At 39.5% G+C, this 16,946-nt stretch overlaps 2 protein-coding genes across 5 annotated transcripts; one reads left to right on the top strand and one right to left on the bottom strand.

Annotated features, from left to right (window-relative positions):
- LOC103710096 lies at window positions 1-2,138 on the top strand. The gene has a single exon (XM_008795711.4). The coding sequence runs from the start codon at window positions 619-621 to the stop codon at window positions 1,801-1,803; it is 1,185 nt and encodes a 394-aa protein (XP_008793933.1). The 5' UTR covers window positions 1-618; the 3' UTR covers window positions 1,804-2,138.
- Window positions 2,139-7,203: 5,065 nt separating this feature from the next.
- On the bottom strand, window positions 7,204-16,452 carry LOC103710095 (bZIP transcription factor 12-like). Of its 4 annotated transcripts, none has more exons than XR_604559.4 (5): window positions 15,616-16,451; window positions 15,339-15,410; window positions 14,893-14,922; window positions 9,441-9,524; window positions 7,204-7,649 (listed from the first exon to the last, which is right to left on the bottom strand). XR_604559.4 is itself a non-coding variant. In XM_008795710.3 (4 exons), the coding sequence occupies exons 1-4, from the start codon at window positions 16,273-16,275 to the stop codon at window positions 7,569-7,571; spliced, it is 843 nt and encodes a 280-aa protein (XP_008793932.1). In that variant the 5' UTR covers window positions 16,276-16,448; the 3' UTR covers window positions 7,204-7,568. The 4 variants fall into 4 exon arrangements, 2 of the variants coding, with proteins under 2 accessions (XP_008793932.1, XP_026661619.1); XR_003386268.2 differs by having other exon boundaries at window positions 9,441-9,512; window positions 15,616-16,450; XM_008795710.3 differs by lacking the exon at window positions 9,441-9,524 and having other exon boundaries at window positions 15,616-16,448.
- Window positions 16,453-16,946: the final 494 nt, after the last annotated feature.

The following is a 16,946-nucleotide window of genomic DNA, read 5'->3' as shown; positions in this document are numbered from 1 at the left end:
ATGGAATTATTCCCCGCACGAGCCGGCGAACCCCAGCAATGGCAGGTACCGGTCGTCCTCCGCCCCGGCGCGAACCGCTCCCGACCGCACACGTGTGAAACCCCGCCCCTGGCGTAACGCCGTAATGGCCCCAGTCCGGGCGCCACGTGGCCACCTCGACTCTCGGTCCCTTCCACTGGGTCAATTCGCTCGCGGCTCCCCGCTCCTCCTTTTTAGTTCTTCTTGTCGCAAGAATGATGGCAATTTTCTCCTCTTTTCTATTCTTTAGTTAGAAAATCCACCGGCCTCTGTTCCCCTTTTTTTTATTTTCCATTCGCCGTCCAAGAAGTTGGTAATTAAAGGAGCTCCGAATCTCTAGGGCTTTTTTTCCCCAGATCTGCCATTGCCGACCCCCTTCCGAACTGAAGGGTTTCTTCTGTTATTTTCTTCTTCCTCTCTCTCTCTCTCTCTCTCGAGCTTCCGTTTGCTCTGGGAATTATCTTATTCGATCGAATTCTAGGATTTCTGATTGTCGAGGGTCGATCCTAAATCTCTGAAATTCTATTGGTTTTGGTTTGAATCGAATTGGACGAGGAATTGTAAGGTTGGTGTGTGGTGGTTTGATTCATTCATGTGAGAATGCCCGCCACGGACTACCAAGGCTCCTCGGTGCCGTTCGCGTCGATCGGGCGCACGATCCTGAGCCTCCGGCGCGACCAGCTCCACTCCGTGGACGGCCACGACGGCGGCTCCCGCCAGGACCAGGATCTCGAGGTCTTCCAGCGCCATGTTGCCGACCTCTTCCTCGACCTCTCCTCCTCCGCCGCCGGCGGAGAAGACCTCCTCTCCCTGTCCTGGGTCCGGAAGCTCCTGGACGCCTTCTTCATCTGCCAAGAAGAGTTCCGCGTGATCCTCTTCAACGGCAAGGGGATCCTCTCCCGCGCCCCTCTCGACCGCCTCATCTCCGACTTCTTCGAGCGCGGCGTTAAAGCCCTCGACGTTTGCAATGCGATCCGGGATGGGATCGACCAGATCCGGCAGTGGAGCAAGCACCTCGAGATCGTCCTCGTCGCTCTCCATCCTTCCCACAGGACCCTCGGCGAGGGCCAGCTCCGCCGCGCCCGCAAGGCCCTCACCGACCTCACCATCCTCATGCTCGATGAGAAGGACGCCGGCTCCGTCCTCAACCACCGCAACCGCTCCTTCGGCCGCGGAAGCCACGGCAAGGACAGCAACCACCACCACGGCCGCCACTTCCGCTCCCTCTCTTGGAGCGTCTCCCGCTCCTGGTCCGCCGCCCGCCAGCTCCAGGCCATCAGCAACAACCTCTCGGCTCCTCGGGGGAATGAGATCGCTGCCACCAACGGCCTCGCGGTCCCCGTGTTCACCATGAGCTCCGTGCTGCTCTTCGTCATGTGGACCCTCGTGGCCGCCATCCCGTGCCAGGACCGTGGCCTGGGGACCCACTTCTCGGTCCCCCGCAGCTTCCCCTGGGCGGCCTCGGTGCTGTCGCTGCACGAGCGGATCATGGAGGAATCGAAGAAGAAGGACCGCAAGAATTCGAATGGGCTGCTCAAGGAGATCCATCAGATCGAGCGATGCACTCGCCAATTGGCAGAACTGATGGACTCGGTCCAGTTTCCATTGTCCGAGGAGAAGGAGGCGGAGGTGAGGCGGGGGTTGCAGGAGCTAGCGGAGGTGTGCGGCGCTCTGAAAGAAGGGCTCGACCCGCTGGAACGCCAGGTGAGAGTTGTGTTCCATAGGATCGTGCGCAGCCGAACGGAAGGCCTCGATAGCATAAGCCGGGCTCACAATCCCGAGTGAATTGTTTGTGATGTTGGTCGCATGAGGAGTTTTTTTTTTTCTGGATTATTCATGCTTGATTTTTGGGATGCAACCATTAGAAGGAAGAACAGAGATAAGGAGAAGAAGGAGCTGAAGAAATTTATCAAATGTCTCCTTCCGCAAATAAGGTTAACCAGGTAGTGCTCCTGTATTTAGTTACTGCTGTACATTCTGTAAAAATTTGGATTGTATTTTCTAGTTATGTTTCTGATGATGCTGTTTTGGCTTTCTCATGTATAACTATCCAACAATTTTCTCGATTGTTCAATCCTCATTGAAATTAGCAAATACGTGGTATGCGTTTCCTTTTGAAACTTCATGTTTCGCAAATATCCCATGAGTGTGCACTAAAATTTTACCTGATAGTGAAAGAAGAATGAAATGCAGTGAAGGATTTTGTTGCTTTGCTCCAGATTGCAATGGATATAAAGAAAGAATCAAGACTCTTTGCCCGGTTGTGAATTATCTGCCTAAATATTCTCCACAGTCAAGGCAGACTTTTGTTTTATGTTTAATGCAGCAATTTCAGTCTCATTTAGACCTTTATTTATGCTCCTAAATGTAATTAATAAGCATTCCATCCAAGCGCCCGATATTCTTCTATTTTATTTTTTTATAAAAATGTTGTTTTGAGTTTTGACTAGTTAAATTTGGTGAACCATCTGGCCATATACATGGTAAGAACAGAATTCAGGATAGTTCTGTCAAGACAAGTATTTGCAGACTTTTAATTTCTAGGATAAATCCTGGAACATGTCAGATATTAAAAAGTGAAAGAACAGAGATATAGAATAGAAGAATACTGAAAACATCAAAATGATCCGAAGAATTTTAGAAATGTTTTGATGTATTTCATAAGATGTTCGCAAAATATCATAATTATTTGTAAAATTTCTTAACATTTGCCTTCTTTTGTTGGCAATAAATTGGGGAAAATTTATGATAAAAGAAGAAAATTTTGTAGAACTTTGTTCTTGCAAACATCATACCCCCCCCCCCCCCCCCCAAAAAAAAAAAAAAAAATAAAAAAATAAAAATAAAATAAAATAAAATAATAATAATAATGATGATGATGATGATAAAATAAAATAAAATAAACGGTATAAGCATATTAGTAACTACTAACTAGTGAAGTGGGTATTTAAGTACTCATGTAAGAAGCATCTCCTAGTATGTGATCTAGAAGAACAGAAATGCTAGAAGTCTATTAACAGCCCTAGCAGATGTTGGAGTCCTGGCCTAAGGCTGATAAATTAAATGATGTAGGATGCTATATCTGTGAGAGTCCAAAATGCTCTTTTCAGTCGATCAGTTGTATGTTACATGCATCCACCAAATCATATGATAATGGTGCATCCAATTCACATTCAATAAAAGCAGAATATAAGTTGGAAATCTTCTCTTTTTTTTTGTATAGGTTTAAATGTACAAGATGAAATACAGCCTAGTGGGATTATAGATGCTTTGATTCATCCCAACTGTCACATGCATATAATATTGATTTTTGTTTTTTTTCTGTTTCATGCATACTATGGATCTGGAGGATCCATAAGCATAAGATGGGCTTTTACCAAAAATGAGGCTGAGATAGATGTGGGGTAAAAACTAGGCAAACTAAATTTAAGAATCAAAATTGAGGGGACAATGTTTCATCTAGATATGAAAACATGATGCAGACCCAAGATAACCTAGGTGAGAAGTTGGTGAGTCTGGATTACAGGGTTAGAGAAGAAGGAGAAACTGAAGAAGACTTGCTAGAAGCAGTGTATTAAAAAGGGCATGGCGTGCATGGACCCAGCCTTGGGATTTAATGGAAGAAAGTGGATAGTAGGTGCCATAAGCCCAAGACAGGCTACTTAAACATATCAATATTTTTTCACTAAGTATTTTGTGCAAAAATAATTAAATATTAAAGGCAAAGTTATAAACATCATGCACTCAGTACCAACATTCGTTTGGTAAGGGCACAAAGCATTAGACCAACCCTTGTTCCAAACAAACCATTAGTCCAGCTGATTTGATATATAATTGCTGGACCAGTCCATTAGGGAACTGGTGCTACCCTTGTGGAATAAAGTGCTTGCCTTGAGCATGTAGTGTAGCAGCTGCTATAGCATGTTTTTTTCTTGATATATTCAGCAACTTTTACCCAAGTGCCACGGAGTCCCAATGAAGCTTAGTGTTGCAATTTTGGGTCAAAATCACTATGGCAGCTGCTATAGTAGGTGCAGCGACCACTTTTTAAGACAATGGGTGGAAGTAGAGAATGTAGAAGTAGAGAATGTAGAACATCTTGTTGTGAAGAACCAGTACTTAAATAAAGGTCCATGGCAATGTAGAGACCAGTACAGTTGACTTAAAATTTATGGAATGTAGTTTGTTTCTTTTTATGTGCAATTGCATGTAGTCATCTAAATGTAGTACTACTTTCATTCATAATATTATCATCAAAGTGTATAACTTGGAAAAATATTTGAAATCTTTTGGACTAGTGGAATGGGAGCCCAAGAGAATCCTACTATAGAAATGTGGAAATGAGAAATAGAAGATGAGTGGGAAAGACTGCAAAGTTCTTCACCATATGCAATGTAAGCTAGAGAAAGCCATGGTGAGGGAACCAATACAATTACAGGCAGGAGGTCAGATTAGAGGAAGTGGAAACTGAAAGTCTTTAATGAAAATGGTGGTAAGTAATTTAAGACATGATCCATTCCGTTGAACCTGGCTTGGAGATCAGTTCTAGAGTAGGAGCCAATATTAGTGTCTCTACATGTATGCAACAAGGCTAGCTATACTGTAATATATTGGTTCAAGATGATACTATCGATTTGGGTGACACTTGTATGAAGCAATTCTTTGACGGATGGAAGCCAGCTCCTTGTATCTTTAAGCTTATAATATTTTCACCTAGTTATTGAAGTCCTTTATATATGTTCTGGAAAAATTACATAATTTTTTACCATGACATTTGCTTGGATGTTGTGAGTTCTGCCCAATAAATGACAAGATGCAAAAGGTTTTTTGTTTTTTTTAAAGAAAATCATGATGCAATAGGTAAGTTAGTGTCATTATATTTTGTTAGGGAGGATCTGTGGAAGATTGAGAGGGGAACAGGGGAAGGATTGATATGTTGAAGACATGTGATGCTATAACTTGTCACATGTAAGACATGACTCATGAGATGCTAGTTTGTAATGAGGTGATCGATTGTCCTTATTCTTGAGGGAGAAGGCTCTTAAGGACTGGTTATTCTAGGTGATCTGGTGATGTGCTGTGGATGTGTTGCATACAGAAGGCCAAAGGGCATATTTGGCGAAGGGATGTCAGATCCAAGATTTTTCTGTTCCTACACGGGTTGGGGGGTTGTGATTTGGTTCGACTGTGCTCGGTCATCCAAATTTGTTCAGCTACGTTGTTAGTGTGAACTATGAGTTTTGTTGTAAGTTTGCATCTTTGATGTTGCGCAAATATATGGTCTTGGTTACATGTGGGGATTTATTACACACACACTGACTAATTGGTAAGCTGGATTATTGCTTATTGTGCCGGACTGTGTTTTGGCAGGTCATGGCAATTTATCTTTTAGAGTTTCCTTCTTACCATATTAGTAGTGATTTTTGTTCATACTTTTAAAGCTGATCATGATTGGCTGCCAAGTTTCCATCTTTCTTTTGCCTTTTCCTGACTTCATTGTGTTTGAGGAGCAAAAAAGAAACAATCAATCTTCCCAATCTTTATTTTAAGGAAAAGAGAAACATTTATGTTGGTTCTTGCCAATCTATTTACAATTTCCAGTACAATATTTAGATAGATAATACTTTTGGATGGTTTTTGCTGGCAATGACAAATTAAGATTTATTGCTTTCATGCATGTCAGTACTCTTGTAAAGCACGACTGCTGTGGTAGATGCATTACAGTATTCAGCCTACTTAATCAGCTTATAGATTTGAATGGTGCTATCTTGCCAGTTTCGTTATGTGTTTTCAAGATGGCTAACCATGATGGACCGAGATTTTGATTCTCGGTGTTTTAATGCAAATCATATGGAATGAATTTTTGAAATTCTGCGGTGGCAAAAAAATTGCCCATCTATGTTTTTCATTGAGGCAGTTTGCCATGCATTTGCTGAAGGTCTGATAATCGAATGCAATTTGCTGGATGCGCCTGTTAGACTTCTATGTACTCCAGCAGTTCTTAGATCATGAGTCTGCGTCTCAAGGGTCTCCTCATTCTCATGTGGATCCTTTGGTAGCAATTTCTAATCTCTCCAATATGTCGTGATTAATATTGCAATACCACTTCTTGCTGTTAATTTGCCCCTTGCTGCTTCAGTTGAATCTGCAGGTGAGGATGTTGGGTTCGTGATTTCCAGTTCTCTGATTGATGAATCATCCTGTGCTTTTGGTTTGAATTCTCAGGGAAACACATTGAATTTTCCTGATTCAGTTTCCCTGATCTCATTATGTACCACTTTGTGCTGATTGCAAGGTATAATTTGCGAGGAATTCAAAGATTCAAGGAAATAAACAATTTTCTAATATATGAATGATTTTCCTTTTTTACATATCTATGCTATATTAAAAAAGAGTTAGTTAAATTAGACGACACGTTGATCTTTCATTGGAGGATGACATTTAGAATTAAGGATGGGTTATTTTTCTACTCTCCCATCTAATCTACCTAACTACCCATCATGATAATCCATTAATCCCCCACCCCCAACCTTTTGCGTCCCTCTCAATCTCATCTTTTTCCAACTTTCATCCACAAAACATACCAAGAGGTTTAAGTTATGGATAACCATATTTTTTTCTTACATGCGTGTTTGTGCATGTCCCTATACCAGTAATGCGAAAATACCGTGGATCTCCGCGCAGAAGATAGGCAGAACCCACAGCTTGGAACAATGGGTTCTTTCCACTGATGCAGTGGAGAATAAGCTGCTATGGTGACACAGTATTATTTTCAGAACATGATGATCAGAGAAAGTGTCATGAAATGCTCTCCCTTGAGATGTATTAAAGAGTTGAGATTGCAGAAGGATTGATACTGAAATAGTTTTAAGATTTCACATACCCGATTAACAACATTGACATTATAGAATGTGCTATTTGCTGGAAGGTAGTGAGATTAGTTTGAGATACAAGTCTAACCTACTGGAGGAATTCAATATTTCCCACTCATGCCCTTGTAAGATGGAAATCTGTATCAGGTATGACGAACTTTAGGATGCCTGCAGTTGTTTTAGCTTTCAAACTACAAGATGTGGTTCTCCAGCTTGTAACACATACACCATATTACACAACTTTAACAAAGATGACAGATTTGAACTAGGCCAATTTCCCGCTGGAAGATAAAGTTGGTATCATCATAACAAATTTTACCCACTGTGAAAATGTGAATGTTTAAATTATGAATTATTTTGCATGAAACATATAGTGAGAACTGAGAAATACATACAAAGGCCATCTCTAAGCGGCCTGCTTATTCAAGAGTCTCTCTACAAACCTTTGTTCTTTTACAGAAGAAAATTAAAGCTAAAGAAAGTATGCATGTCCATAAACCAATTTCCTTCATCCATCTAGAATGTTACCTTTGCTACCTTCTGTTGCCTGCATTCCTACATTTTTACACATACCGACTTCCTCGCAAACAGTCGAGGCTTGCTAAGTTTTTTCTGTAGTTTCTGTGTATGGAATAAAAAACCACCACTCAGGACATCATGATTCCCTTGGCACTCTTCCTACCAGTGCATGGAGCAAGTTCTTCGCAGAGATAGCTTGGGTTTTTTATTCTCAGTAACTGGGATTACATTTTCCATGAGCTGCAAAAAAAGGTTTAAGCCATTAACCATACAAAGCCAAATTGGTATTGCATGAGCAAATATACTACACACCCACATAGAAGAAGTGCCAGAGGACTATTAGGACTGTGCTGTCCCCCATGGGATGAACTCTCTAACCTTTTGAAGATTTACAGCACTTGGATTGTGTTGTTCACCAAGCAAATATCTCAAATCTTATATAAAACAGATATAAACAAAAATAATATTTGCAGCTTGAGATTTCACAGGAATGCCAAGCATGAAAAGTACACAAATTCTAGATGGATGAGTCACAAAGATGTATTGTTCAAGGGGAAAAAAAACAGTCAACTGTTTAAAAAACAGAAGCGCAAAGGCATGGAACTTGCACTGCAGACGCTTCTGACCAGACAGTAGGGCTACCAAATTCTAATAACCTTAGAGCTGATCCCAGTGACTGATGTCGCCAATAAAAGACTATATCATAGTCATCCTTCAGGAGGCCCAAAAAAAAAAGTAGCGCATAAGTTACTGGTTTTGGAGGTATACGCAGCCATGCTAAAGAAATAAAATCAACATTAGGACCCAAACATAACTAATTGGAACCAGCATATATGTTGATCCCGTCTGAACTGCTCAATTTTTTCTCCTAAACATAATAAGTTAAAATCAGCAAGTCAGCAACTATATCACCTAGTAAAGATTTTAATGCAACTAGTACAAATTGATGGTACGAAAATTTACCATGACCTTTGACAAATAATTCGCAATGATATTAACTAAGGGTGATAAACTATTGAGAAATACCCCAATATAGTTGCTTGCTGATAATCTCTTCATGTACATACATGAATTTGGAAAATTGTCATTTATAATCTATTCTTTTCTTAATTTTGCTAGAAAACAAAATACTTTATTAGACCTTGAAGAGTAGGAAGTGCATTGAAGCTCATGACCATATTACCATAAACCATTGATCAACATTACGGCATTTCACATATGTGTATGAAAGAATGGCCAAGAGAGTGCTTGCAAAGTAGAACATCAGAGAGATTATGAATGCAAAGGCAACAGAATCTTGGTGCACATAACTTGCTAGCCGTTGCATCTCCAAAAGGATGCTGTAATGAAGTATGTGAAGAACAGATAACCATAAACATACCCACTCATATACATGGTGCATGAAGAAATTTATATAAGAACTATTTGAGTGTACAGTTAATACATGTCTGTTACATTGCCATGTCTTAGGTGCTAATCTATATAGCAGTACATGAGAAGAGTGTAATCAGGTGTGTATATTAAGCTATTTCCCAAAAGTGAACAATATATACTCAATGCATTCATCTCAGACACCCGGTTCCTAGCCTCATTGGTTTTCGAGCCTCATAACTATGGGATTCAACAAATTATTGCTGCTGATTACGATAACAGGACTGAACTGTTTGGCTCAAAAAGAAAGAGATTAATGATTTAGGGGGGCCGAAAGTCGCACAACATTGTCTTGAGAGGGCTTCTTCCCTTGTAATATAGTTGTTTATTGTTTAGACAAGTACATATCGACCATTTTCTAAGTGTATCTAGACCCTTTTATTTTTGAAGTATGATTCTAATGGTATAAACAACACCATGTTAGGTATCCTTTTGTGCAAACATGTAGATATTCATATACTGATTCTTTTTAAGTAATACAACCTTTAGTGTAAACAACTTCTCGAAGTTGCAATTCACCTCAAAAAACCAAAGGCAGTGCTCTGATGTTTTGCAAAGCTAAAAGAAAAACAACAAAATAATTGGGCATAAGGTAGTTACCATTACAGTATCACAGCAATTGATTTTCTTCATCCAAAAACTGAAACTAGGCCACTATTTTCACATCAAACTCTGTTCCAATACCTACTGACATTCTCATCAGAATAATGTGCTTAAACAAGAATATATCAACTACTGCGATGCTTTATAAAGTTTAAGGTAATCAAATAGGCAAATGTAAAACAGACAAACAATCTAGAAGGGGATAACCAAGCAAGTATTTCAGGGCTAGCCAATGCTACCATATATTGAACAAGCAGAATGCAGAAGTTTCATGATAAAAACATAATGCAGTAGAAAGAGACTTGGTAAAAATATGAGGAACCACAACAGTATCAAGCAAAATTGTACTCATGCATATTTTTGAGATAAATTCAGACTTTGCAAAACCCAAAGCACAAAACTAAGATATGCACCAGAGGCAAGTGAAAAGAAAATTAAGAACTTAATGCCTTGTAAACAAGCCTTTCTATATGGGCTCCACTTTATGGATGAAGTGTGATCCATCAAAGTCAGAGGGTCTTCACTAGCAACTCTCTCTCCTCGCATCAATCCTGAAAACTAGTATTCTGTTCTGGGCCGAGGCTATTCCAGATGAGAGGAGAAACCTGTTGTGGAACCTGAGAGGCCTGTCAGGGAGTAGGAAAGCTACCTTGATTCACTTCATGCAAGCCCATGCAATCAAGGAACAACTCACAATGGTGCCAGAGGAAAGTGAAATTTTGATAAGGATATTGCGTTCATCTCTAAAGATACAATTTACAGGGTAGCAAACTGAACTTAAATAAAATTCCCAAAGGACCTTAGCCAACATTGAGAGAACATCACTATACTATCTAAAATAAGCATATTGTAATGTAGGTTTCCTTCATTTTCAGATTCTGGACCATGAGAACTATTTGGTTCGATTCATATCTTTCTACCCATAATAGGGATTGGTATTTATCCTGATTTCATTCTCTTGTTATCCATTGACAGTATATGAGATATCCTATCTAAAAAAAGGGCATCCTAGTGCACAATGCTCCCACCACTCTGGGGTCTAAGGAGGGTCAGATGTACGCAGTCTTACATCCCCATGTGAAGAAGCCGTTTCCATATGTCAAACCTATAACACTCAAGTTACAACGAGGCAACTCACAAGCTATCCTATCTAATTACTTTTATAGATAGTATATCATTAATGAGACAAAAAGTCTTATGTCTATAATTTTAAGATTTTTTAAACTATTCACTTACAATGCAAAAAAATAAAGTGAATCAGCATTGAAATGAGATGCATTTTAAGTTCTTTTTTTGACAACCACTCAATCAAGGAGGCGTTGTAATTCACAGTAAAGACAAAGTCATTATACCTTCATTCCTAGAAGTGAATAACTACACCATTTCTATAACATCTCCCTCACTTCATCCCTAGAAGTGCCAGTGTGCTGAGCTAACATTTTAGCTAGACAGACTCGATCTGTTTTAGGTCAAGCTTGGGCTCAAAATGACAAACAAGAGATGGACCTAGCCTAGAAAAAGAAGCCATTTCTTCAATGAGTTGAACCTAGGGTTAGTCCTAGATATCAAGCTTGATAGGCCAAGTGTATAACAATTACTATCAATAATCTTGTAATAATTACATATTAGTATTTTGACAATTAGAAGTAAATGTATCATTATAAAGTAAAAATCCTGAAAATATATAAATATTTCCAAATAAGATCTATCATTTCTCAATACCCCTTTACCTCTTCCATAGTCCTCCACTATATTGTAACAAGAAAATCCTTAGTCAACAATACCATTGCCCCCATTCTATTCTACCCTTTGATCACTTTGTTTGCTTGCCCAACACAACAAAACTTGGCATGTGTCACCAGGTGAACATTACTTCATCCTCCAAAAACCTTAAAAAAGGGACACTTCTTTACAACACAATATAAAATAAAAATATTTAAACATGTCAAAATATGCTAATGACGAGTAAATTGACTGGCCAATGGCACTTTATTATTAGAAAACACAACCATGCCAATAATAGAAGAAAACAAAGCCACGAAAGACACTTTAATAAACGAATCTGGAAACTTTAAGCTGATATTGTTTAACAACAAAATAATTAAGAATTTTGATTGATTGCAATGAGGTGCTTTTAGATGGATACTTTGAAAAACCATACCATTGTATCGACATTTCTAGCCTTCAATACCACAAGCTCTGTTCTTTACCATAGTATACCCATGTACAAAACAAGACACAAGTACAGGATCTTAAGTCCAACACAGCACTCTAAGAGTCTGGGAAGCAAAAATGGGAAAGGTGAGAGAAGGGTGGATGAATGGGAGCAAACCAGAAAGTGATCATTAGAGGAAAGGGGTTTCAGTTATCTATCTGGGATAAGGCAAGCTACCTAGCAAGAGGTTTCGTGCATTAGGTGGATGAGGTGGCAGTAGAAGGAGGATGCCAATGGATGGATAAAACTGCAATATAGGGGAATAAGTGGTGAATGTCATGATAAGCGCTTTGGGAATCTGGGAAGCAAAAATGGGGCAGGTGAGAGAAGGGGACGGATGAATGGGGCAAACTAGAGCGAGACAATCAGAGGAAGGAGGTGCCAATTATCTATCTGGGATAAGGCAGGCTACCTAGCTAGAGGTTTAATGCATTGGGTGGATGAGGTTACAATGGAAGGAGGATGCCAATGCATAGAAAGAACTGCAATATTGGGAAATAGGGAACGAATGCCATGATAGGTGCAACATCGAAACAACAAGTGAAAAGGATTTAGAGATATGGTTTTAATCAGGCTGCTACTACGTGCATGGTATATGGTTCATACAAGAGTGTTTGATTGATGAATGTGATCCTCAGTCAAGAAGCTTATTTGATATTCTGATGATCAAATTAACTCAGTCTCAAGTTTACATGCTGTCGCTTTGCATTAAGAGCCTATTGACCAAAAATTTTTGTTCTACTTCCCCTATTTTGATTCAGTCCATGGCCTATGTCAAAGAACAAGAATAGGTTTGCATTAACTTTTTTATTGTTTTTCTTTAAAAAAATAAGTATGCATAGATATAACAAGGCACAAGTTTGCATTAAGTACATACTAAAACTTAAAAGTTGCACAAAGCAAAACTAGGCCCTATAGAATTAGGTGATGTCCAGCATGTCCAGATTATACGTACCTATTCTTTGCATCCGTACACAACCGTACACAAACCCATGTAACATAGCTTCTACCTATATAAGCAAGTAGGATTGTCAAACAAGCGAGCTGTTCGTGAGTAGCGCATGTTTACCTTGAAATTCAACTCGAGTTTCACTTGCTCAATTTTTGAATTGGCTAGGCTAGACTTGGCTTGCACAAGCCCAGTTTGATTAAGATTGAAATATAAACAAATTAATAATTTATATATATTATTTTACTTAATCTTTATGTATAGAGGTTACTTTTGTATTTATTCTTGAAAATATTTTTTTTTACAAAATAAAAAAGATTTTAATTATGAGATTAAGGTATGACCATCATAAATAGCTCAACGTATGTACGTATGAAATCTTAAGATACCTTAGGCTTTCACCAAGTTTCTTAAATAAGTTGTTTGTGAACAACTCAATTTCGTCTCAAAATTAATTGAGCTCGACTTGACTAGAAAATGCAAGCAAGCTTGAGCTAGGCATAGCTCATTAAGCTCAGCTTGTTTGCACACCTACGAGCACGATAATTCATTTTTAGAGTGCCTCCAAGTGTCTTTCCATATAATGCATGCCCCGGTGTCTAAAATTATTAGAACTTGAAATTTCAAAAAATATGAGTATTAGACATCCCCAGCCCCAATTTTTCATTTTCTCGTTTAATAAATTGTTATCTTGATATATTGGTCTCGAGCCTCTACTAGGCAACTTTACCTAGCCTAGACCTTTGTCTAGGATGTTGACCTAACATGGCACATCCCACTTGATATTATATGCATGAGAAAATAGAACACCTTTTAGATGGTTTTTGCATGACAAATTAGCATCGGACTATGATTTCATGTTTGATGAATTTTGAAGAGCAAGGACTAGCTTAAATTGTGCAACATGATATCCAATTAGGGTAAGTAGCATGTTTGCATTGAAAAACATTGGTCTATGGCACAAAAGGACATCTTGGAAAAAGTTTTGAGCTTGTATAAAGGAACTCTTTCGTTGTGCAAAGCTCTTTAATTATTTGGAATCCACTACTAGTAACCTATCTAATCCATTGTAATCATCATCTATCCATCATTAAAGAGAACTTTGGGTGGCCAACCATCACACAAATTTCTTGGACATTCAACAATAGGCAACAACATTCATATAGACGGGGTATTAAGCAAGGAAAAATGTAGAATAGGCAAAAAAAAAACATGCATTATAAGTGGGAAATTGACATTGAACTTGCTTCCTAGTATGGACTAGTTTTTGTCCTAACATTGGAGAGAAGAATAAATGGAAAATGAAGAGGAATGAAAGGAAGGAGAGGACATAAATAATTCCTGACTTGCTTAGCTGCTCGCCTTGAAATCCTGATTTGCTTAGCCACTCACCTTGAAATCCTAATGGGCAATTAGGCACCTACCTAATACCAGAATAGGGCCACTTGTCCAGCACTTATAACTTTTTAAAACCATCATAGTTATTCACCCATGTTTTAGAAGGATGACAGAAATGGGATGAACCCGTAAATCTAGGCACGCGTGTTAAGATTGTTCATAGAGACAAAACAAATAAACAATTTTTCCCAAGTGCTTGGCACTTGGACAAAGCCATTGTTGATTACTTACTAGCATCCATCTAACTTGCGTGCCTAATGTTAGGAGGAAAAATAGTATTAGATCCACAATGTAGTTAATACGCAGTGAAATGTCTGTTTCGGAAAATATACAATAAAAGACCTGTTCAGATTGGAAAAAATGCAGTTTGAATGCTAAATATTGCTAAAAAAAATCCTTGCACCAGTGTCATGCCATGTGGCATAGTGGGATTAGTACGATTCAAATGGTTGGCTGTCAGCACAGTTTACAAGGGGTGGTCTTTCGGTCATGGCACGTGGCAAGCTAGTGGTACAAGAAAATTCTTGGCCATGGAGTTGGGCCTCATAGCATTCTTCATATGCTTTTAATTTTTTGAGAGCGTTGCACTTCCTGTGCAACCAAAAATCCATAATTGTAATCTATCTTTCTGAAAGGGCATCCAACTGTTCTAAATTGCTAACTTTGGCAGACTTCTAAACCATGCAAACAGACTAGTCATAACAAAATCAGATTTAGTTAGGGAATATAAATAAAACATTCATAACAAAATGTGAAAAGACCTACAAAAAAACTTCAAAATGAAAGCTGCATAGATTAACTCATTTTCGATGCAGTAAATATACAAAGGCAAATATTTTCTGTTATATAAATTCATTTACAACCAACAGACTCATGTACATCCATACCTGCTGAAGCCTCTCTTTGTGCTGCTCCTCCTGCAATTCCCAATTCAACCAGACCCCAAGTCAGAAGAAAACTGACGACTAATAAGTCCAACAACATTAACCATCAAAATTTGCTGAACACATCCAGGTTCCTTAATCATATTTCTGGGCAGAATATTATAGTATTAAAGTGGTGTTTCAGAAACTCCATGTTCTTGCATAAGAACAATCTATAGGATCATGAGGTACAATTTTGTTTGTTATTAAACCAGCCCTTCTACAAAATTTGGGGATGTTGACCTCTCAGTTCCCCAAAATCTTTATGTCCTTCAGAGAAATCAAAAATGTATTGAAGAAAGACAAGAAAATTCATCTTTCTCCATGCAACAAAATCACACTCTTTAGCAACAAGCTTGCTTCGACTATATGACATCTATTTAGATTTTAGAAAGAACATGCAGCAGTACCTGATATTTCAGTAGCCGAGCATTTTCCTCCTCCAGCTGTGTCACTAAAGATTCAAGTTCTACGGTGTAAGCCTAGAAGAAAACATAAACATACACAAATTTAAAATTTTTTTACACCGCCAAAGGCCAAATAATTCGTTGTCTAAGCCTAAAAACACATAAATATACACAAATTTAACACTTGTATACCATGGAGGATTAAATTATTCATCGATTCAAAGGGAAGGAATGATTTTTTTTAAAAAAAGAAACAAACAAAGAAAGAAAGAAAGGGGACCTGTTTCCTCTCCCTCGATCTAGCAGCCGACTCCCTGTTCTTGATCATCCTCTTCTGCCTCTGAAGCACCACCCTGTCCACCGGATCCAACATGAGCCTCTTCCTTCGCCTCCCTCCTCTTCCGCCGCCGCCTTCCACTCCATTCCCAAACCCTAAAACCGGATTCTCCAGCGGCAGCTGCTGCTGCTGGCCGAAATCACCGCCCAACACTGAATCCAACCCGAAATTCCCTTGCCCGGAGCCCGATGGAACCCTAACTTCCTCCTCCCTAACCGCCCCGGCCCTCGCGAGGAAGTCCTCCAGGGTCATCTCCCCGTCCGATCCTTTCCCGCCATCGCCCTTCCGGCCGGCGGCGATCTCCCTCCAGACCTCGTCCACCGTCCTGCTCGCGATCTCCTTCGGCTGCGGGAAATTCCCCTCCCGCGATGCCGACGCCGGCGCCTCCTCGCCGGCGGCACCGTCCTCGCCGGCGAAGGGCGCGGCATTCTCCGGGTAGATGTTGCGGAGGAGGTCCTCCATGCTCATGGATCGGAGGGTCTTGATGGGGTCGCCAGCAGCGGAGCTCTGGAGGTCCGTGACCGCCGGGGAGAAGAGGGAGGACTGACGCGCGAAATCTGAATTCGCCGACGAGGACGACGCCATCACCCGCGACGACGCCATCCGAGTGATTATAGGTTAGGCTTAGGCTTAGGGTTTGCGATCCATCTCCGTCGCACGGACTTCCTTTCTCTGTCTCTACCCGTCCGTCTCTATCTTTTTCTCTCCTTAGAAGAAGAAGACGGTTTCCTCTCTCCCTTCGGTTTTTTTTTTTTTTTTCTTCTGGGAAGAGAGATCACGCGTAACGGATCTTCTACAGACCAGTTATAGGAATTTCCTGCAACCTGAAATAATGGCAGCTTCGGTCGGTTCAAAAAAAAAAAGATAATTCTTTTATGTTCATTTAATATCAACCATCAAATATTATTATTTTATGTGGAACCATTGATGGTGGAAATTTTCTAAAACCGGAATTGCAAAAAAATAAAAAATAAAAAATTATGTTCCTTGAAAATCAACCATCAAATATTATTATTTTATGTGGATCCGTTGATGGTGGAAATTTTCTAAAACCGGAATTGCAAAGAATTTATACTGGGAGTGGGATGTCCAAATGATTATTATTTGTTAATGTTTAAAATAATAGTTATGGAACTGTATTTTTTATGTGTTAAATAGGGAAATTAGAGCAATTCAAGGAAATATTTTTTATGATTTTACATGGATATTAATTAGCCATGGTGCTTTTTGTCCACCTTAGGTAGTTAGAAACAAAGATTATAAATTTATACAGA

This window comes from Phoenix dactylifera, unplaced genomic scaffold (genome assembly GCF_009389715.1).
Source record: "Phoenix dactylifera cultivar Barhee BC4 unplaced genomic scaffold, palm_55x_up_171113_PBpolish2nd_filt_p 000046F, whole genome shotgun sequence".
In the NCBI taxonomy this organism is placed as follows: domain Eukaryota; kingdom Viridiplantae; phylum Streptophyta; class Magnoliopsida; order Arecales; family Arecaceae; genus Phoenix; species Phoenix dactylifera.
The sequence above is the reverse complement of the archived record's forward strand: the minus strand, read 5'-3'. Positions and strand labels throughout refer to the sequence as shown.